The sequence below is a fragment of the Pan troglodytes genome, chromosome 13 (genome assembly GCF_028858775.2).
Source record: "Pan troglodytes isolate AG18354 chromosome 13, NHGRI_mPanTro3-v2.0_pri, whole genome shotgun sequence".
NCBI lineage: Eukaryota > Metazoa > Chordata > Mammalia > Primates > Hominidae > Pan > Pan troglodytes.
The window spans coordinates 111937017-111961465 of NC_072411.2; the positions used below are offsets into that span (position 1 = coordinate 111937017).

The window sequence follows — 24449 nt, forward strand, 5'->3', positions numbered from 1 at the left end:
TTGTTGTTGTTGTTGTCATGATTTGCTTTGATCCACAGATGATGATAGGAGCATCATGACAGAACAGTTAGAAACTATTCCTAAAGAGGAGAAAGCTGAAAAGGAAGCTCGGAGATCATCTCTTGAGAAACATAGAAAAGAAAAAGAAAAGCCTTTTAAAACCGGGAGAGGCAGAATTTCCACTCCTGAAAGAAAAGTAGCTAAAAAGGAACCTAGCACAGTCTCCAGAGATGAAGTGAGAAGGAAAAAAGGTTCATTTAACAATCACTTCTTTAAAAATGTTTTTGAAGTAATTCATTATTACTTTTTTGCAGAAGAACTGCCTAACAGTGGTAACTAATTATTTATAAAATTTCATTCGGTTTTGCTCCACGTGTTTATTTTTTCCTGATGGTATGCTTTTTGTGTTTTCTTATTCATAGCAGTTTATAAGAAGGCTGAACTTGCTAAAAAAACAGAAGTTCAGGCCCACTCTCCCTCCAGGAAATTCATTTTAAAACCTGCTATCAAATATACTAGACCAACTCATCTCTCCTGTGTTAAGCGGAAAACCACAGGTGACTGTTCAATTCTGCAATGTGACTGGCAAACATAGACATGTATTTTTTTTTTAAATCTCATTACTGTAGCAGCTTCTTCATTTTGTTTTTCTTCCAAGAATCTCAGCAGTCATGAACAATTTTGCTATTAAGTGTCTTGTATCATTATTCTTTTTTTCCCCCCTCCTTACAGAAAAGGTCATGACCATCTGTTTCTTTGTCATGCTCAGACATAACAGTGCGTGATTGTATCTTGGCATTGTGCTCTAGTGTCACGTTCTGGGGATTCCTATTTTCATTCTGTGTGTTTGGTTAGACGATGGCGATGAATTTAACTGTGGTATGCATTCTCATTATTTTGCTTATTTATCTCTCTCATGCTTAAACCCATAAATATTTGTCCTATTTTCTACATTGTTACTGCCAAATCTGTTACTGATGTTGATGAATTTATTGAAAACCACCAAGAATGTGTAGTGATTTAGATACTGAAAATGAAAAGCAAGCCAGGAAGTGAAATTGTGGTTTGCAAAATTACTATTACTTTGCTTTTGCTGAAAAAAAGAAGATAGAAAACAAAATTTTCTGGTAATTATATCAGATTTTATTCCTCATATCCAAAATTAACAAGATTTTCACTCTACTGAACTACATCTCTTAGCTGACATTTTGTCAGGGAGATTTCTTAAATATGTTGGATCCAAACTGCTCGACTTTTCTATATAATTTAGTTTCAAAAATTTGAAGCTAAAACTCTTCCTTTTAGGAGGAACTTCAGTTAGAAATAAACTTCGGTTTATTTTTACTTTGCTGTCTACTTTTTTTTTGTTTCCCAAGACAGAATCTCGCTCTGTCGCCCAGGCTGGAGTGCAGTGGCACGACCTCGGCTCACTGAAACCTCCACCTCCTGGGTTCAAGCAGTTCTTCTGCCTCAGCCTCCCGAGTAGCTGGGATTACAGGCGTGCACCCAGCTAATTTTTTTTTTTTTTTTTTTTTTTTGTATTTTTAGTAGAGACGGGGTTTCACCGTCTTGGCCAGGCTGGTTTTGAACTCCTGACCTCGTGATCCACCTGCCTCAGCCTCCCAAAGTGCTGGGATTACAGGCATGAGCCACTGCACCCGGCCTGCTATCTACTTATTACTCTTATTCAAATACATATTTTTTCCTAAGTTTATAAAACTGGTAAAACAAAGGAATGAAACTTGTTGGAAACCATCATAAAAACCCCTACAAATATCTGTAATGCCAACTTTTTTCTAAATTTCAGGGCAAAGTATTTATTTTATATGTTTAATTATACTAGGATAATCTTACCTTACACTATATTTTATTTTAGCATTTATTAAGTGGCATGCTTGTAGTCTACAAAATGACAGATTGCTAAATCAGAAAAGAATGTTTTTCTTTCCATTGTACATCATCAATGCCTCTATATAAATCTTCGGATGGTTTTAAAGGTTAAGAGGAACATTAGCCTTTGTGAGAAAGAGAAAATCAAGCTAACTGATGGTTTTATTTTAGCCATTGAAAATTCCAAGTATTTTGTATTTGTGTTCTTCATCTAGAAATCATATCATGTGCTTTCCTTCAAAAACAAGAATCTAAGGCAGGATTTGAAAATAGAAGGCTTGTATATATGCACACCTTGATAAAGCTTCAGGATGAAGAATATATCTGAAGCTAGGAGTTAGGAATTAACGTGACATACCTCAGTTCATTTTCTCAGGTTTTTAGCTTCATTAAACTTAGAACTTCATTAAACTTAATAGCAAATTAATAGCTTCATTAAACTTAGTAGCAAAATTGCTTGGGCAAGCAGAATCTCTTGATTTAGCATAAAAACTCTATAACCTACCTAAAAGGATGAAAGATGTCATCAGGATTGTGGAATTTTAGAGAAAATGTAAAATGGTTTAGTAAAGTGTTTACATGTCATTGGTATTCAATTTGCCACATTTAAAGTAAATTGTGTTTTTATTCATTCTTTGAAAGAAATTTAAAATCTTTGAACTAATGAAGATTTTCCTTTATTCTGGTCTAATGTTAAGATACTTTAGGAGAAAGCATGTATCAGATGTAGGTGTCATTGGTTTGAAGCAAGCTATACATGTCACAAGAATTTGAGTTATATTACAGAGATAGTAGTAAGGCATTGTTTTCACTGCTTCCTTAAAAACAATGAGTCCTAGAATCTGAAAAATCTCACTAGCTAGTCCTACATGGCATAAAGCATATTGTAGACAGTTATTATGTTTGTGTCAGAACTGTACCTGTCATAAAAATACCTTTTTGGAACTTATTCAGAGGGCTTATAAGGATACATTTTTTTTCTGAGGGTTTCTATTTTATGAATGAAAATTAAGGAGGAATAAGCACACAAGCTTGATTATTTTATCTTCTAAGCCCAAGTTTCAAACATAGATGGTTTTCCAAACCACAAAGGATTGTTTTAAATCATGAGAGCTAAGCTACCTCAGGTAAGTCATCAACCAAAATGTGCTAAAGATAATGGAGTTTAAAATTGAAACCAGAAGCATAAAACAGCAGCAAGAGAAACAACAGTAACAGATGTGGTAATAATTTCATACAGGAAGTGCATGTGTAGAACATGTTCTGTATTTACTGAACTTAAATTTTCTCTCGTGTTTTCTGTTCTTGACAAGCTATTTTTCTTCCCTTCTCATGTGGCATTTTCACATCAAACAAGTATGTCATTCATATTGTGAAATGAAGGGATACAAAGGGAAAGGGGTTGGCTGATCATGACAGTTTGAAATGTAAAATACCGAAATATCTATGGTTATGCCAGTGGCTTCCAGAACAAGAAGAGGGTTTGGAAATCTCTATGAACCCTCTTCTATATATCATGTGAACCCCAGAAACCGATCAATGTTCTTTTTCTTAAATTTTGCAACATTCACATTGCTATTCTGTAACTTCTGTTCTAAAGGATCTCCTTACGTACTAGTGATTCAAAGATACATTGGTAATCAATAGAAAAATTATGTGGTGTGCTTACCTGCACTTTGGTAGACAATGGGTTATATTAATTAGCACACACTATTTGTTGGAGCCACACGCTATGTTATTGTTATTCAGGTTACTTGAGTTATTGAATTCGAGTCTCATAATAAGCAAACTTTTGCTTTGCATTAGTCTGTTGACACAACAGAATATCCTACAGGTATTTAAAACTGCATTTATGAGTTTTTAGCAACTAAGTTTTGGGTTGTTTGTCTTTTATTTTCAACAGCAGCAGGTGGGGAATCAGCTCTGGCTCCCAGTGTATTTAAACAGGCAAAGGACAAAGTCTCTGTGAGTAAAATAAGTTTTTCCTTGTTCTTCATTTGAAGTTCCTTTGGTATTAGCTGTAACATCAGAATAACTTTTGATATTGTTTAGATATTTACTCTTAAAAGTCATTTTAAATAGTTCGCTCACCCAGAAGATTCTCCGTGGCATCCAGGCATGGAAGGATGAACGTCTTCTGGGATGGCGTATGATGGTAATTGGTGAGGGCACAGCTGGACTGCTTCCTTACTAGTAAGACAAAAACATAGAAAGCAGCACAATGATATGGCAAAAGTAAGGAAGTCCAGTTTAGTTACTTTTCATAGAATCAAATTAAACCATATAATCAACAGTAACTGTATTTTATAATACACTTTCATTGTTTTTGTTACAAAATAGAAATATGACCAAATGAAGCACTGCACACAAGCAGAAAGAAGTAGAAATCAATTATAATCCTCTTATCATAAAGATAAACACAGCTATCATTTTGATGTAAAATCCTAATTTTTTTCTATACATTTATAGGCTTAACAACAAAAATGAGAACACTGTGTATCACTTTTTAAATTCAACAGTAAATGTACTTCCATGTCGTTGAACATTTTGTAAGTTTTAATGACTACGTAATGCTGCATTTTATTTCTTTGCAATGATATACTTAATCAATTTCCTATTATTTGACTTTTAGAATTTTTTGTTGGTATTTTAACAATATTACTGTAGAGAACTTTTTGGCTAAGTTCAGTTTGTATGCTATTTCCTTCATTTTCTACTAGTGAAATTATTGTTTCAAGAAAAATGTTAATATTTAAAGTTTTTGCTGCATATTGTCAAATTGCCCTCTGGAAAGGTTCTACCCACTTATACATTCTGTATAAGGAGAGTGTTCATATTTGTTATTATTACTACATATTTTATATTGTTGTATATTTGCCAAATTATGGAGATGGCATATATTATTATTTTAAAATTTTATTTTGGTTGTATTAATGGTGTTTAACTTCTTCATATGTTTGTAAATCTTTTCTATTTTTTCTGTGAATTTTATTTTTATATTATTAACTGTATTTTAATGACCAAAGCCAACATGAAGTATTTTCACTCCTTTATGATTGAAAGAAAAAACTTAAAAGGCTACTAATGAAATCCTAAAATTATAACAAATACTTTGAATGATATTAATTAGTAGCTTATAACAACATTCTGAGACTGAGCAAACACATGTAATATGTAAATCACAATTCTTAGTTTACCCTTCTAAAAAACCAATAAGATTTTAGACTTCCACTTTTATTTATTATGAAAAGTAGTGAGTGATTCATTTCTTTGATCTTGAACCTGAGGGGTTTTACGTTGATAAAAGATGATACTTGATTTTTATACAAATGTTTCAGATATATTCCTGAACATATGGCAAGCAACAGAATTCATTTATTGCTTTGGTAAATATTAGGCTTTATTATAAACACATTGTGATTTCAAGATTTGTATCTCTTTACCTTCTGTTTCCGAATTAATGATGTATGGTGGTTGGCCGTAGGGCTATGAAACAAATCATGTTCAAATCTTGAACATCTATTAGTTATATGATCCTTTTCTTCCTATTTCTTAATTTTCTAAAAATAAAGGGGAGGACAAAATTCCTGTATCGTGAGTTAGTTATAAAAATTAGATGTAATAATGTTATAAAACAGTATGCAGTCTAATGTTTAGAATATAGCATTCATTTAATAAATGGTAATAGTTGTTAGTTATTATTTTAGTTAACTGAATGGTGGAAGTTTTCAGGAGCAGATATAGAAAATAAGTCTGACCTTTCCTCCTTTAGGTTGACATTATTTGGAACATTTTTAGGAAAATTTTAAGCCCCTTGGTCTTTGAGTAACTCGATAGAATCAGCACTTGGAACAGAACCATAGGCATCGTCTGACACAAAACAACCTTTTTTCCTTGTAAATGCCCGTCTTGTCTTTCTGAAGCAAAATTAGCCCTTCATTCTTTCTTTTTTTCTCATTTATTAGTCTTTTTTTCTTCCTAATCCCATATCCTTGTTCTATAAGTTTTCTAAAACCCCGAGTAACTTTTATTTGATTTAGCTCTAATGTTCAGTATATCCATCAGCACTGTTCTCTGATTTTTTTTTTGGTAGTTGTATGCTCTTTTAGATTCACTTTTTTTAACTTAAAATTTTTTTTTCTATGGGTACATATTAGTTGTATATATTTATGGGATGCCTGTGATGATTTTTTAAATTGCTCTTTATTAGGAAACAGACCCACCCATAATCCTGCATTTCACGTGGGTTTTTCTGTTGTTTGTTTGTTTTGCATTAATAGTTGTCTTTCTTAACTACAAGCAATCCAATTTATTTTTCTCTTCTATATCATGCTTTTGAAATTCACTCTTTTGTGGGTAGGAGCAATAAAAAAAGAATGACTTGTGCTGACCCAATTACACTTCCCACTCAAGATACTGGGTCTATAAAACAAGAAGTAATTTGTACAGTCTGTAAATACTTATGTCCTGTTGTAGCCACAGAGGTTAAAACTTGAGATAAAAATCTCAGTTTTATCTGTCATTTCTGTAACAGTTAAATCAAATTAATTATTTGAAGATAATAATCTCCTTGGCTTTGTCATACTTATCTATATTTTTAACAGTCACCCCTGAGACATATGGCACGCTGGCATAGCTTTCTCCAAAAGCCATACATCCTTCCCAATTATACTTGCAGACAGTCTCCCCAGGGGTTATCAACACCTGTAAATTAAGTCGTGATTTTTATTGGCCATCTTTTCAGTCCTGACTTTCCTTTTTAGAATTCATAACACACCATGCAGACTCTCTAGTCTTTGCATAAAAATGTTATTAGTTCTATGGTATAACTTAATCCACAGTATGTGTTTTACTTATAAAATGAACAAATTATATATAAACTCTGAAAAATTCTGTTGAAGTCAATGTAGATTACCTGAAAATAAATTTTCTCAATCTTTAAAAATACTTTTTTCATTATTAGGCTTCAAATATACCTTGTTCCAAAGTTCTTGAAACATGATTAAGATATGGATTATATGTACACCTTAAAGGCTGTGTTTATTAAAGGAATAATTCCAGCAGATAGGATATTGAAAGATATTTCCAAATGTGTTATCATTATAAAACTTATGAATTAATTAGAGACTATATACATAGAATCCAAAAAGAATATTTTATATACATTATCCTTAAATTAGAGAACTATATATAGAATCATTTTTTAAACAACAAAATTTAAGCACTCAGCATTATTTTTTAAACCAGCAAAAAGAGAGTTTTGCTAGTCACTTGTAACATTCTTTCTATATTAAGGCTTATTGTATTTTTAAAGAGAGAGAGAGACTTGCTTTGGTCTCAGGATTTCACAAAGCTAATTCCTTCATATCTAAGCAATATTATTCTTTCTTCTGTCCTTCTGTCTATCCACCCACTCATCATTTATTCAGCAATTATCCGCTGGGTCTCTACTGCGTACCAAACATAAACAATCACATTTGGAAGTAAAGAAGAGCAAGTAATAAGTAATAAACATGGATACCTGTTCTAGACCTGGTTAATAGAAAATAAAATGGTTTAGCATTATTTTTGTGTTTTATTTGTATAACAGATTTTTTATTTTATTTTTAATCAGGGTGTCCATGTGCAGGCTTGTTACAAGGGTATATTACGTGATGCTGAGGTTTGAGCTTATATTGATTCCATCATCCAAATAGTGAACATAGTTCCCAATAGGAACTTCCCAATAGGAAGTTTTTCAATCCTTCCCCCACTTTTGGAGTCACCAGTGTCTGTTGTTGCCATCTTTATGTCCGTGTGTACCCATTGTTTAGCTCCCACTTATAAATGAGAACATGTGATATTTGGTTTTCTTAGACATTTTTCTATGACTATTATTAAGTTAGTTTTGGCTAAAAAGAACTGTGAAAATCTCTTCTCATCTAAGTACACATCTCTATCATTGATTATAACCATTTATCATGTGTTCTTATTAAAAAGACTTTGAGTTTCTTATACGTTTATACTTCTTTTTTATCTTCCTTTTACTTTATAGTTTGGTTTATTTTGTGCTTTTGTTTGTTTTCTTTCATGGCTAGAATTCTACCTTGTCAAAGATTCCTGCTTTACAGGGTAGCACAAAGTCCCCAAGATACAGCTCAGCCTGCCCTAGCACGACTAAAAGGGCTACATTTTCTGACAGTTTATTAATACAGCCCACCTCAGCAGGCTCCACAGACCGTTTGCCATACTCAAAATCAGGGAACAAGGTAAGGCGGCAGGTCAACAAAAGGTGCAGAAAGAAATAGAATTTGGGAGAAGGTTACGTTATAGAACCTAATTCAGGAAATGTATGAAAGCAAATACTTTACTCTGAAGTGTTTGACACATAAACAGTAGGCCCTTTTAAAAACAAATACAAATTTAAAATTTTGATAAACAGTATACCTATTTTTTAAATGTAGAAAATATGTCTTTTTCTAGATATGCTACCCATTATTAATTTATGGTTTGATTATCTGGTAAAATATCAAATGCAAACTAACAAAACAAAATATATTCTATTGTATATAATATATAAGAAATAATATTATACAGTACAATAATAACAAATTACATTGTATAGAATATAATAGATAATTTAAACTAAACATCATATACATCAGGGTTTAATACTATGACACCTACCAACTCAATTGTCTTGAAACAATTATATAAACTCATTAAACTTGTTTCTTCAGCTTTAAAATGTGTATCATGTTTTGTGGTGAGAATCAAATCATAAAAGGATATAAACTATAAAGAGTTCCTGTCACATACACACACAAGATATGGTAATGGTCATTGTTAGAAATATTATGCATGCAGTGAGCTACTCTCAGTCCTTTCTGATTAATAAATTATCATGCTAATGAAGATTTTTCAATAAAATTAGTAATTTGCTGAAGATTGAGTACATTTATTTTACCAATATTATCATTTAGAACTTGAACTTCACACTCAGTTATTAGAACTCCAAAATAATGTATTTTTATAAAACATCTAGGCAAATATGCACTCTTTCTAAGTTATAAAGTAGAAATGTTTATAAATATATGAAATCCAGTAGTTTGTATTAAAAGAAATTCATTTATTAGCACAGGAGGAAAATAGCATAATCAATATCACTTCGTATAAATTAAAGAGTTACAAGAACCCAATGTCCTTTTTGTTTTCTCCAATCAGGATGGAGTAACCAAGAGCCCAGAAAAGCGCTCTTCTCTCCCAAGACCTTCCTCCATTCTCCCTCCTCGGCGAGGTGTGTCAGGAGACAGAGATGAGAATTCCTTCTCTCTCAACAGTTCTATCTCTTCTTCAGCACGGCGGACCACCAGTAGGTTTATTTTGATTTGAATTCCTTTTTAAGCACTTTTTAAATCCTTTAAGTGGAATAGCACTTATATTTATATTTTAATTTGTAAAAATAAAACATGCATTAAGACTAGATTATATTTGCCATAAGGATCAGAAAATCCAGAATGTAGATGGCTGCAAAATAGCTGTTTGAGTAAAAACGACTGATGGAGGAAATGGTAACATATTACCCTATTATCTAAGACTGATATAAAGTTATTTCTCTAAGAATATATTTTTCTTTTTGCTTCAAATTTAGAGCAAAAAAGGAAATTCTAAAGAAGTAATCAATGTAGAAACCAAGTCAAGGATTTTAAAAACATACATCTATAAAAGCTTAACACTTATTAGATTTCCAAGTTGTAAAATCTAACTAGAAAGTCGACAATCAAAACTTAGGATCCTGTTCAACTTGTTAAGAATTTGCATTCCAAATGAGCTATAAATATAGCATAGTCTATGCAATAGGTTCAAATTATCTTGATTGATGGCCCATTCATGAACTGATTGGCAATTATAACAGTTTATATAATGCTCCAATCATTACACACTTATATGTTGCATTATGGCAAACTATCTAGTAAAGCATGGATTCAAATTACTTCCATAAATATTTTTCTGTTGCAACCAAAATAGCTACCGTTTATTGAGCACATATAGATACTAAACTCTTAAGATACATTTTTTCACTAATTTAATTAGCAAAACTAATGACTATTATAATAATTAATAAACTCAATTCATTCTACTGATGAGAAAACTGACCCTCTAGAGAGGGTAACTGCTTCACAGTTCGCAAGTGGTTGAATTTGGTTTTCAGCCTACTGATAACTTCACAACCTGAAGTCAATGTCTTTTCTACATTTATTGGGAGGAAATAGTACTAGAGAACTGCTCTGTAGAATTATTTGGAGAAGAGTATCTGTGTCATTTAAAAACCATTTTAAAATGGTGGAAATTGCTACCATTATCACATTACAGTTGACTTCAACACTTATTTTGATAATAATTGGCCCACTTAAATATGACTATTGGCATTTAAACAGTGTTTTTGCCTGCAAGAAAAGGGTTTATTGTAATAAGAGTAATTGTGTCCAACATTATTTAGTTTCCTAGAGTATTAGCATCCTTTGAAATAATGTGTTAAGAACACTGAAATCACAAAAACTCTTTTATCATAGCAAAAATAAATTATTTGAATGAATTATCAGGAAGGTCATTTAAGATTTAGTACTCTCCAGGGAAGAGACTTTAAATCTCTAGAGTTGAAATTGAACATAATTAATAACCCCAAGGATGTATGAGACAAGACAAAGATACCAAGTACTCTCAAAAGGAACATCTTGAATTATACTTGTATTTGTTGCTATAAAAGCAAAATGGCACTTTCTCCATAAATCCACTTCTTCAAACCACTGTGTTCTGCCTTTTAAAGTGTATCTATATATGAATTGATTCATTAAATGTTCAGCACCAATTCTATTTTGACTTTCTAAATTTACTGATGTTTACAAGCATTTTGCATTGTATTATTTGATAGTGAACATAACTAACACGTTGATAATTTTAAAACATAGGATCTATTTTACCTCTGCATACCAATAGCTGAAAGGCATAAAGACGATTGGAAAAGCAAGCACTCTGCCCACTTCTACTTGTGCACCATCCCCTTAATGGTACACAGGGATGTTTTAACATTTTGTGCAGCTATTGAAAAGGTTTGAAGGAAACAATGTTGTGCAGGAAGCTCATCCGCCCAAGAGGAAGGAAATCCATTGTCATTGACGAGTTGACAAGATAAATAAAAGCACAGTTTAATCAATTAACTTGTAAAGAAATATCTTAAAAGTCGTTTTAGATCTTAGGTTTAACCTCTTCAAGTTCAGAACAAATAAGAAACATTCAAATTTATTGTTTTGATGACAAGAACATATTTATTACAATAAAAATTGGTCGTATATATTGAACAGCAGTGTGAAGGCCTTAATATTTGTAGTTTATCTTCTTTCTCCAGATGTAACATAAAACCTTCTTTTATGAAGCTTAACGTGTTTTCTACAAGTATGGAAATGACTCCTTAGAAGTTTAGAAAAAATTATTTCATATAGTAAAAATTGTTATTCACATCCAGAATATTGCTTCAATTCAGTCTCCATGAAGTCAAAAAACTCCTCAGCACACTTTGATGAATTCTGAATTCAATACATTTTATTAAAAAAATATGTTGTCTACCTACTGTTTTCAGCTCACATGAAAGTCACCAGGGCTAGGTACAATGGCAAAAAGTACAGGGATGATCCCTCTCCCCAGAATATCTGAGCTATTCAAAACTGGTGAAGTAATAGAGAAAACATTCAAGAAAGAAATAATGTTTCTGGAGAAAGTATTCAGACAGACATAGAGACAGACATCTACGTTACAAACTTAGTCCATAACAAACCAGGACATGGAAGTTACAAAATGCCAAGTTGGATGTGGTTGTGTCATCCTAGTCTTGAAATTCTTGTGAAAAGCAATAAAAATCACAGAACACATGCTAATTTCTCACTTTAGACTTCTCATATCCCATTTCATATTATCAATTGAAGAGTCTAACTATCTTGTGCCCTGTGTTAGAAGACCAAAAAGACACAGGGCACTTTCATTTGATACTTGAAAACTGTTCACTGAAAGAAGTAAAATTGTTCTGTGTTTCTCCAGGAGATAGAACCTATGGCGATGGGTGGATTTACATTTTCCATAGATTACAATTGTCCAAGAAGCTCTCCTGAGCTCACATCTTGTAAATATTTAAGCAAAGATTACATGTCCACTTCTCAGAAAGAACTTCCTATATTTATGATCAATTGCATTAGGTGACCTCTGAGATTCCTTTCACTTCAGTGGCTTTAAAATTGTTATATATTTATTCTCTACAAAATTTCAGAAGATTCATTGATTTTTTTACTTAAGCAGCAGTAAAAAATGAAAATTAGCCCTTTTCTATAAAATATGTTATAAATGAAACTTGCATGCTTAAAAATGTAAATCCTCAGGGGCTAAATATTGTATCTGGCTTAGACATTAGTAGCATCTGGGTGAATGAGCCTCAATATTCTCATTTCTTAGGAATAATAAGAGCTGCCCCTAACAACTGTATTGTGCATGTTTGTTTGGTTATCAGTTGGTTGGTATTCACATAAGTGCTTTGAAATTTATAAGGTGTTGCATTCTTATTTCTATCATTCTTTCAGAAAAGTATTTGAAATGTCATTCAAAGCACATTCAAAAGATGAAAGAAACATAGTATAGAAAAGTGGGGGGTGGGAATAATAATAATATGAGGCTGAGCTCAACTTGAGGCAAAGAAATGCATCTCAGATCCTGTATAATTAATGGGGTTTTGGATTTAACTCTAAACTGCCAAACTAGTGAAGAAAACAGAGGAGAAAACACAATCAGGTACAAGGCTCACTGGGAATATATTGTTGAGACATCCCAAGTTTCTAAGGCAAGAAACAGACTTTTTTTTTGGTTTGAAGCACTGAGATAATTTTCCTTATGAAAAGAATACATGATATAGTATAGCAGTGTCTGACAGCTTCCATAAACACATTTATACCTCATAGTGTTCCTCAATATAAGGATATAATATTGAAATGCAGATCTGTCTATACAGGCCAAAACTATGTGTCCTAAATACATGGTTCTATATTGTATGTTCACCTGGATCCCAGAATGAATTTACTACGTAGAGGAATGAATGATCTACATATCATTCAAGGAATCTTCAGTAAATATGGGTCTGCATACGACACTAAGTGTAAAGTCTTTCCAACTAAAGGCAGATCCATTTGCCTTAATAGTCACACAAGTAGAAAATAGTTTTTGACACATACATAATGAAAATTACGGAGAACAAATCAGAAAAAAAATCAGGTGTTTTTCTTTGTGTTGATAGCAATGCGTGTTCAAAAGAATGCCAACGGGTTATGCACCTGATTTCAGAAACGAGACTCTCAGCTTCTTGAGTACTATAGTGATCATTACAATAACTGTTTCTAAATACCTTAGAAATTAAACATATTATGATTTCTAACAATCTATGGGAAGAGGGATGTTTTGAGGAGAATTGTCTGACTCTGGTTTGGTTTTGGTCTTGCTTGTTAATACAGGGTCAGAGCCAATTCGCAGAGCAGGGAAGAGTGGTACCTCAACACCCACTACCCCTGGGTCTACTGCCATCACTCCTGGCACCCCACCAAGTTATTCTTCACGCACACCAGGCACTCCTGGAACCCCTAGCTATCCCAGGACCCCTCACACACCAGGAACCCCCAAGTCTGCCATCTTGGTGCCGAGTGAGAAGAAGGTCGCCATCATACGTACTCCTCCAAAATCTCCTGCGACTCCCAAGCAGCTTCGGCTTATTAACCAACCACTGCCAGACCTGAAGAATGTCAAATCCAAAATCGGATCAACAGACAACATCAAATACCAGCCTAAAGGGGGGCAGGTAAGAATTGCATGAACACATATTTGCTGCCAGAAATAATTATTACATTGCCTTCTTCATATTGAAAACTAACAGTTCTTAAAAGGGAAGCAGAGGTGTTAAAGAGCTACTGGTTACAATTTATTGCTAAGAGTTTGGACTTTACATTAGGAAGATAGCCTCTGAAATACAACGAAAATCACATGACATGCCCATTCCTTCTGTTAGTTACTGGGTAAAAATTTTTACCAACTTTTAGTTGATTGACTAACTTTTTTTTTTCTGAATGTATCTCTATTGCTTTGTGTTTTTTAACTTGAGATTAAAGTTATATTTCTGATATAAAATTGAGTTTTCTATTTTAGTTTCTGACCATGAGCTCATTTGGCTATCTTTTAGTGATTCCAATTTTATCTCCTTCTTTCTTCCCCAAGGATTTCCTATGACATTTTCTACCATTTCCTCATGTTTACTCCAAAATAAGGATGTTTCACCGAGTTTCAATTCTGGCTACTATTGCCTAAATGTTGCAAAGGGGAGGTATTCGTGTTGATAATAAAAGACACATGGTTCTGATGAATAAAATTGTAGACTTTGAACTTCTATTCAAGATTAATTGTATTAAATAGAGCTATTAGTAAAGCTTACTTATTAACTCTTAACTTCACCTCCCCAGAGCAAACATTCATATCTTTTCAAACCAGGGGGTTTTGAGTTCTGTCTTGACCTGAAACTTGCTTATACACTACATGTTTGGACAAAGCAATTAGCCTGGAAGGAAATAATACAAATATTATTTAATGTTTATCTCATAATATTGATCTATTCAGGATAGTTTAACTTTTGTCATTGAAGAGATATAAAACAACATCCTTTTTTGAAAGAGAGGACAAAAACAGTAACTTTGTACGTAAACGAACTTATAACGCCCTTTCAATATTCCAAGAAAGTCTTTCCTTTTTAACGTCAATATTTTTTTCTGCCACTCTTTTTCTTGTCTCTGGTATTTTGTGCCACTGCTTTCTGGTATCCCTCCTTCATGCCAAAGAAAATCTATTTTCAGGAAGAAAGATCTTCCCAAAATGTAAAGCTATCAGGCACTCCTACTCACCAATGAAGCAAAAATTCAGTGTTGCTCTTTCATTTAGCAACAAACTTCTTTGCTGTCTCATTATGGCTCTGTAAGGGAAAGCCCAAAGAGTTAAGAAAAATCAACCAATGGGGCAGGAGGGGAGAGGTCAATATGCCCTTTTAGAACAATGATAACATTCTATAATAATAGAGTTGTAGAAAGATACTTTTTCACAGACAGATGCTATGAAAACTAGAAGCTACGAGAAACATTTTTAAGCAAAAAGTAGAATTATAAGCCTATAATTCCTAAAAAACTCAAACTATTCTTGCGTTCATCAGAGTTTTGCACATGCAAGAGAAGGAAATATTTTGAGCTTTTTGGAAATATTCAAATGTTGCATCATCTTTATATTTATACATAAATAATTTAAAAGTGTAAGGTGAATAAAATCAATTTAGTACCATTTGGAAAGTTCTGCATTTTAGCCTTGGACAAGCTATCCTCTAAAATAGAGTAACTATTATGTATATTTTAAAATCAGTTCTTTTAAAATAAATATTCCCATGTCCTGTTATTCTCCTTAACTAGATATGGGGTTTACTTAATTATATTCTGGAAAACATTAATACTTAAAATAATTTGTTTCCTCTTAGAATCACAAGAAAATACAAATTATCTCCAAGATATTGTATTAAAACTAAAAAAAGTAATTAAAAGAGAAAAGTATTATTTTAAGTTGACATAGAAATTTTATAATATATGATTTTCTTTGAAGGACTCCTTAAGAAAGGCAAAAAGAATGGTTTTAGCCCCAGCTTTGCAGGAACCTCTAAGATTCAATCAACCCAAAAAATGTGAAGACGTCTGTTTTCTTTTTCTGATTCTTTATCATATCTGGTTTGGAGTATTTTTATGTCTTATTTTAATTGACTTCTATATTTGGTAATTCATAAAATTGATACAAAATATCTCATACTTTTGAGCTGAACTAAAACTTCCTTAGAGATTATGGTGGTTAAGGACTAGTAAATACATATGACACAAAAATTACAGAAAGAACAAAAATAGCTTCAAAATCACAGTGTCATTTGAAGCAAATATGTTTTTATCATCAGGCAAGTGTTAACCTGCTACAAAATTATCCTACTTCAGCAATGATGACTTTGGAAAAAATCCACAACAGTGGAGTTATGAGGTAACTTTTTTGCAGAAGTAGGAGGTATTTCCTCACCAAGATAAACAGATGAAAGATATTTGCCTTCTATTTTGTGATAGATGGTATAAATTCACTTAAAGGGTAAAATGAATTGGGAAATAATAGCGCATTGCAATTGAACTGTCTTTGTAGGAAAAACATATCATTCAACACTTCAGCACTCTCCCCTTAAAAGCCTCCTTACAGTGTGTGATCTCAGATACAGGGAGCGAGGAGAGGTTTTTTCCATACTTGTAAAACTGAAGATCTTATAGAACGACTGAAGGAAAAGTATTTTAGGGCTTCTTAGAAATTATCAAAATGGCATGTTAAAGACCTTTATTAGATGATCAGGCATCTATACATGCATACCGTTGAAGAAATTAAAGCCACTAGCACATTGTTCTCAATTGTAAATTGATTTTCCTAAGGCATTTGAATGGATTGGCCAACCCAGAAACATTTAAAAAGACAGAACAAGAGCTATACTTTCTTCACGGGCCAGGTTTTGTAATAGTGATATATGGTCTCTAGGAACTGAGAAAAATATTCATGTAATTCTTATTAAAGAAGATGGGAGTAAAATTAAAGATGTAACTTTAATTCCTCTGCCCAGGGTCTATTGTGGTAAAATTTGAAGCAATTAGGTTGTATACAAATGATTTAATTGTGAAAACTTCATTATTGGGGTTTTAAAATTTGTGCAATCTCTAAAAATTGGTAGAGGAAATCTATAATAAAGATATATGCATCTTAGGAACTCAACAGCTTTCCAAATTATTTGCCTGCAGTTTGAACATTAATTGCTCTTCTGTATGTACAGGTTTTGTGCTTACAGCAGCTATCTCTTCTGTTAAGGTCCAATTTCTGTTGGCAGAGGGGTTCAGCTCAGTGAGTCAGATCAATGCCTAATGGAATAGATAAGCTAGCTGAAGATACAAGGAGCTTTACAGAAGGCAATAAAGCTAATCTTTTCAGCTAAAACAAATTCATTCTATTGGAAAGAATATGGGCAATCATGGATTCAGTGTAGATAATTAGCTTGATTGATTTAACTCAAGGCATAGGGAAGACTATCTTATTAAGTGTATTAATTTGAAACTGCTGTATGTAGCTAGCCTCTCAATCTACATTAAATCTAAGTTTTAGAATAAATAATGTTAGCTTTTGAAGAACACAGCTGCTTCAGTTAAACAAAGGTAGAGAAACAAGCAATTTCTCTAAACACGTAGCATAAAAAAATTTAGGTAACGACTCAAGGAATAGTGCTTTTTACCTTTTCTATCTAATAATCAGGTTTTAAAATAGTTACTTGGATTTATATGGAATGCTCCTATATGTTTTGACAGATATCTTGTTTTTCTCCATTGGGTTTATGAAGACGAGTATAAAAAGCACAAGTTGGCCAGGTGCGGTGGCTCATGCCTGTAATCCCAGCACTTTGGGAGGCCAAGGCAGCGGGTGGATCACCTGAGGTCAGGAGTTCGAGACCAGCCTGGCCAACATGGTGAAACCCCGTCCCTACTAAAAATACAAAAAAAAAAAGAAAATAGCCAGGCGTGGTGGTGGGCACCGGTAATCCCAGCTACTTGGGAGGCTGAGGCAGGAGAATTGCTTGAACCCAGGAGGCAGAGGTTGCAGTGAGCCAAGACCACGCCATTGCACTCCAACCTGGGCAACAAGAATGAAACTCTGTCTCAATAAATAAATAAATAAATAAATAAATTTTTAAAAGCACAAGTTATATGCCCTTGTAATAATTGAAAGTTACTAAAGAAGCGGTTTCACAGATGTTGTTTTCATTAACTGCTCATTGGATAGGATAGTCAGTTAGAGCATGATCTCTGCAAGGCCGTGTCTGTGGATCTGATTGATTGCCTCTGAATTATGTGCTTTTGCTCCATTAATGACTACAGTCAGTCATTTTCAGGTTAGCTAGGCTACAGATGGTGGCATCATCATGCAAGTCACTCCTTTTTGAAGAAAAAAAAGTACTCACTTTTTAAATAAAGAACTTTGTAAAATTTGTCAGCATATTGCTTTCCCAATCAGCATTGCTCTGTCATCTTTGTAAAATTTTTATTTAGATAAATCTATTAAACTAGAACCTGTAAAACATATCATTACATTCTAGAAATAAAGCAATCTTAGTTTCTATATCTCAGTTCTATATGGATCTATTAAACTAAAGGATATTAGATGTCAGAGATATCCATCTCCTTCTAATCCAACCCTCACATTTTCACAGAGTAAGAAACAGAAGTTCTCACATTACCCGCATCTTGCATATAGGACATTAAATATCATCCTTCCATGGCTGAGCTGTGAAGTCAGAGTCTATACTTTGTCTTTAATGAATAATTAGTCACTTATCTGCAAGTATGTAATTTTGTATACCTTAGTCTTCTTTGTTTGCTTTACCTTTCATTTCATAACATGAAAATAAATGGTAATTTTATTTAGCAGTGCTTTCCATGCCAAAGTTGTTTTTATCACGTCAGGATTGAAATTTGAAGCTTCTAAACTTTTATTATATTTTCATGAAATAATTTAATGCAAATAGCATGTTATATTGATACACTATTAAAATATATGTTATATTAATATACTACATTAAATTTGGAAAGGTATGTTGCATTTTGTCATATTTTTTGTTTTCTCCTATAATTGACAGTTATTTTTAAAATAATTCTAAAAATTAAGGTTTTAAAATAGAAGCTAGTTAGCTTTTTAATTTCTATGGATAATATAAAGAATCAATTATGAAATATTATAGCATCAATCTTGGCATCTTAAAAATAACATGGGGAGTTGTCTCCTATTACTTTGATAATTCCAGAAATACAAAGTTTTACCTTTCTTTACTTGACCATTGAGTCAACAAATATTTATTGAGCACCTACTACACCATGCTATGTTCTACATACTGAAATATAACAACGAACAAAACAGACATAGATTTCTTAAATTCTTGCCATCATGGAATTTACATTCTAGGAGGAAAGGTGAGCAAAAAAAAAAAAAAAAAAAGTGATATAAGAAAAATATGTAAAAAAGTGCTAAGTATGGAGAAAAATAAAGATAAGAAAGAGGCTCAGGATATGTTAAGAGGAAATTGAATTTCTGATAAGATGGCTAGGAAAGGCCTGAGAAGGTAATATTTGAATAGAAGCTCCAAGGAAGTAAAGAAGTAAGCCATTTGGATAACTAGGTAATGAGCCTTTCAGGCAAAGGGAACCACACATCCAAAGACCCTGAGGCAGAAGCAGGCCTAACATGTTCTAGGAACAGCAAGTACATCAGTGTGACTGATGCCACATACATCTTTGAGTATAGAAAGTTTATGCTATTATTACATTATTATTTTTAGTATTATTACATCTATTCAAATAACAGGACTTTCATATTGCTAAACCAAAAATCTAAGTGTTTACTTTTCCTCTCACTTTCTCTCATCCCATATCCTAACCATCTGATTTTGTGCCCTGAATAGCTCTTAAATCTGGCCATTTCACTCAGTCTGCTCTGCACTACCTTAGCGCAGGATACATGATCTCTTGCTGATATTGTCGCAATTGTTATTAATTTTTGGTTTCCCTACATCTGTTGTTTGCTCTATCGGATGTACTCTCTATACTGTAACCAAACTTTCTCACCACATTTTTCATTAAATATTCCATTGTATAATTAGTAATTTAATGTCTATCTTGTTTCACTTACTAGACCATAAGCTCCGTGAAGTCAGAGATGAGGTGCATTTTGTCCATAATGTCCCATACATAGTAGGTGCTCAATAAATATGCAGTGAAAATTGAATGAATGTATTATGCCATATTCATGGAGAGATGCATTCCTTTAGTGACACCGTTGAATGATTATGAATGTTTTATGTCATGACAGTTATTATCCAAAGAAACTTTCCATGTTTGTCTAAAACAAGCTTGTCCAACCCATGGCCCTTGGGGCCACATGTGGTGCAGGATGACTTTGAATGTGGCCCAACACAAATTCATAAACTTTTTAAAAACATTTTGAGATTTTTTGTGATTTTTTTTAGCTCATCAGCTATGATTAGTTTTAGTGTATTTTATGTGTGGCTCAAGACCATTCTTTTTCTTCCAATGTGGCCCAGGGAAGCCAAAAGATTGGACACTCTGATCTAAAAGAATATTGAACTAGGATTTAAGAGCTGAGTTAGTGGTCCAGCTCTTCTATTAAAGTATTGCATTACCTTAGGTACTGATTTTTTTTTGTCCTTATTTGTAGAATGGAAGCAACAAAATCATGCTTGTTTTTGTATATAGCACCATTTCATTTAAATAGACTCTTAAATCATTTTAAATTCTCACATGCATGGTACTACTTGGAGCATGATAGTAGTTGTGCATTACAGTTTATCAAAAAACATTCATTTAGGTATTCTAATAGATTCCATATGTGTTTGTGCCACAAGGGCCAGCTGAAATTGAGTAAAAGAGCAGGTTTCTGAAATAGAAGACAGGTGTCATAAGGGAAGAAGGAGACAGAGAGAGGGAGGAAGAAGGGAATAAAATTAGTAAAATGTAGGGTGGAATCTTTTTAAATATATTCTTATAAAGTTTTAGGCATTATCTGTATTAGTCTGTTCTCACATTGCTATAAAGAGCTACCCAAGACTGGGAAATTTATGAAGAAAAGAGGTTTAATTGACTCACAGTTCCACAGGCTTAACAGGGCGCATGACTGAGAGGCCTGAGGAAACTTAAAATCATGGCAGAATAGGAACTTTCACTCTCTCTCCTGGTACCATGTGAAGAAGGTGCCTGCTTTAAGGGAAAGCAGTTCCACACACTTTTAAATCATCAGATCTCATGAGAACTCACCGTCATGAGAACAGCAAGGGGGAAATCTGCCCCCATGATCCAATCTCCTCCCACCAGGTCCCTCCTCCAATTCAACCTGAGATTTGGGCAGGGACACAAATCCAAATCATATTGTTACCCTCGGATTATTTTTAGGCCCTTTAAATGCTAATTACATAGTTTACCTTCAATTTTATATTTAAGAAAATGGATTAATTCTGGAAGCAACTAATAAATTATAGTGAAACAGAATTTTCCCTCATTATATGAAATTATAATGGTTACCACTATGAAGGTCTACTGGGTGCTATTAACATGTAAGCATGTTTATAACATATAAGATGAAGAGAGAAAGATTGCAATGAATCTTTTTCTCATTCACATATTTATTCTTTCATCAAACATTTACTAAGATTGCTGGGCATTAAATGACAAAAGGGGAATGGGAGACAATGAGGCATGGTCTCTGCAATCTAGGCAAAAGGGAGGTTTTTTGTTTTTTGTTTTGTTTCTTGTCCTCCTCTAATGTCTTCCCCTTATTTAATTTTAAGTTTTTTTCCAAGCCATTTCTTCACATCTTCTTAGAGCTACAATAAGGGCTAAATAAGAGGACTCATAAAATACCCTACGAACTTGTGAAAATACTGTTGGTCAACACAGCATGAAGAAATTTATTACAAGGCTTTTGTTTGTTTTGTTTTGTGTTTTGATATCAAAGTCATCATTATATCAGAGTGAAAGCTCCTTAAGATCAGGACTCTGTCTTTATGCAATAGAATTTTGTAACTATAAATCAAATGTCTTTTGTGGAGTAATGAAAAGGTTTTGAGCTAGGTTGAGTAAATATTAATTTTTAAAAATTATGAGAAAATTACCACTTTGGGTTTGCAAAGTTGAGGCTTGTTGAGCCTTTTTATCTACTGTTCATTCACAAGCCAAACAAAGACATAGGAACTAATGAGGTTATTTTCAGATAACTGAGCAGACTATTTAACAATTACTTTCTTTGATGACTTGGTCCACTATTCCTTAGAATTTCTTAAAAATTTAAACAAGAAAAAATTTAATGTCAAAAAATTATAATATACAAATTTGAAAAAGTTCATTAGCTGTTCATTTTCATGAATCAAAATGACTGTTGTACTCATAATGTTTCTTCCAGCGCCCATTGAGAGACCATTTACAAATACTTAAAAATGGGTCCAGTGACTAAACTCATTAATGTCTATTCCACTAAAACGTTCTGTCCAAATTCTTCAGCATTATCTATTCACCCCGGGCTTTTCAGTGTGGTTCTACTTTCTGTGCCATGCGACTCAGCTTGCGTAGGAAAATTGGTCCCTCCAACTTTTCTTTTAGAGTTTTGTGGAATTGTGCATTTTGACGTAAACTGTTATTTCTTCCTAAATGTGTATTTAAATATACATATTGTTTATATTGGATATAAAAAATTTTAAAGAAACTATTGTTCAATGTAGGCAGGGATGATTAAAATTCTGATTATAATGTCTGCATACATTTTAACCAGAGTGCAAAGTTTTTAACAGATGAATCTTTGAAGAACATCATGTGTGCCAGAGAACTTTCAATCTTCGGGAATATCTGATGTAGTCATAGTTTGTTTTACTATAGGATACTTGAGGATTTTATAGAGGCTAAATAGTTTTCCTTCAAATGAATATTATGAAATAAAAAATACTTTCGAAAGAGAGAGAAAGTATTTTCATAATGCAAGAACAAAGGAAGGCTTAATTTTATGCCATCCTGAGAAATGAGGGAAACCCAAAGGAGAAACTTAATCCCCTGCAAAGTTAAAGGGAAGTCAGTTGAGTGCCACTGTTCACTCCCCCTTCTCAAAAGCATTCTTTCTGATACAACTCAGATGGAGGAAGAGAGAAACGGTGTTGCAACCTAGGTTCGTACCTAATGGATGCCTGAGGGGGTCTAGACAAATCCAAATTATTTGACTCCTAGTCACCCTCCACATCTCACCACGTTGAGCTGACGTGTGGGTCTTTTGTTAAAGAGAGCAGTGTTAGAGTCAATTTAAAAATAAATCAAAATCTCATTGCTCAAGAAATTTAAGTTGACATTGGGATGAATGCCTCCAACTTACAAATTGTTTTACTAAAAATTGTACATTAAGAATGTATTTTCTTTCATTTTACATGTTTCTTAGTAAGAGAGATGTTTTTTTCTTGTCTGCAGGCATATCCTGCATTTTCTGTTTCAATCCTTTCCTAGAGCAACTCTGTTTTAGGGGAACAGGTTAATTTATTGAAAGAAACAATTAAATATATGCAGAGAGAGAGAGCACCGTGGCAGATCACTTCAATTAAACCGTGGTGATAAAATCCAACTAAAGTCACACAAGGAATATCCAGAAAGAAATTACAATATTCTTCTCTATCATAGTGGAAGAATAGAAAGAATTAGTAAAATTAAAATAAAGCAATTCTAATGAATTTTTTAATGTCATTAACCTATGCTTATACAACTCTTCATGCTATATGACCCTTATGTGAATGGAAAGCCAACTATTTGTGCAAATAAATCACCAATGTTTGCATAAAATTCATGAGACTAAAATCCTTTTTTGCAAGCTCCCACTGGAGGTATTGATTGCACCAAACCTTAAAGAATAATCTGTTACAGACTCAACTTGGAATGAGAGCACCCTAGGGAGAGATAATAACATAAAACACAGGGATGAACTTTAAATGTAAACACAGGCCTTAAAGTATAGAATGTAGCAGAGTCTGGCCAAAATGTAAAGTAACAGAGAAGTCTGAAGAATCAGAATTGCTGAGACCTCTGGCTGCCTCACTAAGAAGTTTTGATGTATTTAATAAGAAATAGGGTGCTTGGGGGAATTTTGAATAGGGGAGAGCTATAGGAAGATGATCTGTTTGATTAATATAATATTTTTCACTTCTACTATGAATTATGTAGAAAAAAAGATTGTCACACTCTTTCAAATTACACTACTTTGTATTAATAGTGCAAGTAAAAATTTTACTTGAAATAGGCCGGGCACGGTGGCCCACGCCTGTAATTCCAGCGCTTTGGGAGGCCGAGGCGGGCAGATCACGAGGTCAGGAGATCCAGACCATCCTGGCTAACACGGTGAAACTTCATCTCTACTAAAAAATACAAAAAATTGGCCGGACATGGTGGCGAGCGCCTGTAGTCCCAGCTACTCAGGAAGCTGAGGCAGGAGAATGGCGTGAACCCGGGTGGCGGAGCTTGCAGTGAGCCGAGATCGCGCCACTGCACTCCAGCCTGGGTGACAGAGCGATACTCGGTCTCAAAAAAAAAAAAAAAAAAAAAAAAATCTTGAAATAAATTGGCAGAGATTAAAATGTGATTTAGAGAAAATTTTGCGCAATTATTATTCAGATTTTTTCCTTCATATCATGAGCACAGAAAATTAGCTTTTTCATTAAATAGTAGTTATTTTTTTCTAGACAATCTCTAAGATGTTAAAATAATTTTCTCTTAACATAGGTTTTTAGGAAAACAAATGTTTTTCTAAAACTGAAAATCCCTTCCCAAAGAAATAAATATTTATTTAGATTTATCCATAGAACCCAGAGTTAAAAC

The 24449-nt window shown here is 33.2% G+C and overlaps 1 protein-coding gene across 50 annotated transcripts in view; it reads left to right on the plus strand.

Moving 5' to 3' along the window:
* MAP2 (microtubule associated protein 2) overlaps window positions 1–24449 on the plus strand; it is a 310061-nt gene that overhangs the window by 272418 nt on the left and 13194 nt on the right. For 17 of the 50 annotated variants that reach the window (XM_054679277.2, XM_054679282.2, XM_054679286.2 and 14 more), the window contains 5 exons: window positions 39–251; window positions 423–557; window positions 3794–3855; window positions 9094–9241; window positions 13416–13756. In XM_054679277.2, the coding sequence (XP_054535252.1) occupies window positions 39–251; window positions 423–557; window positions 3794–3855; window positions 9094–9241; window positions 13416–13756 (899 nt within the window). Of the gene's footprint in view, window positions 1–38; window positions 252–422; window positions 558–3793; window positions 3856–7967; window positions 8139–9093; window positions 9242–13415; window positions 13757–24449 lie in introns of all 50 variants that reach the window. The other 33 variants (XM_054679278.2, XM_063790713.1, XM_054679292.2 and 30 more) reach the window with 7 other exon arrangements.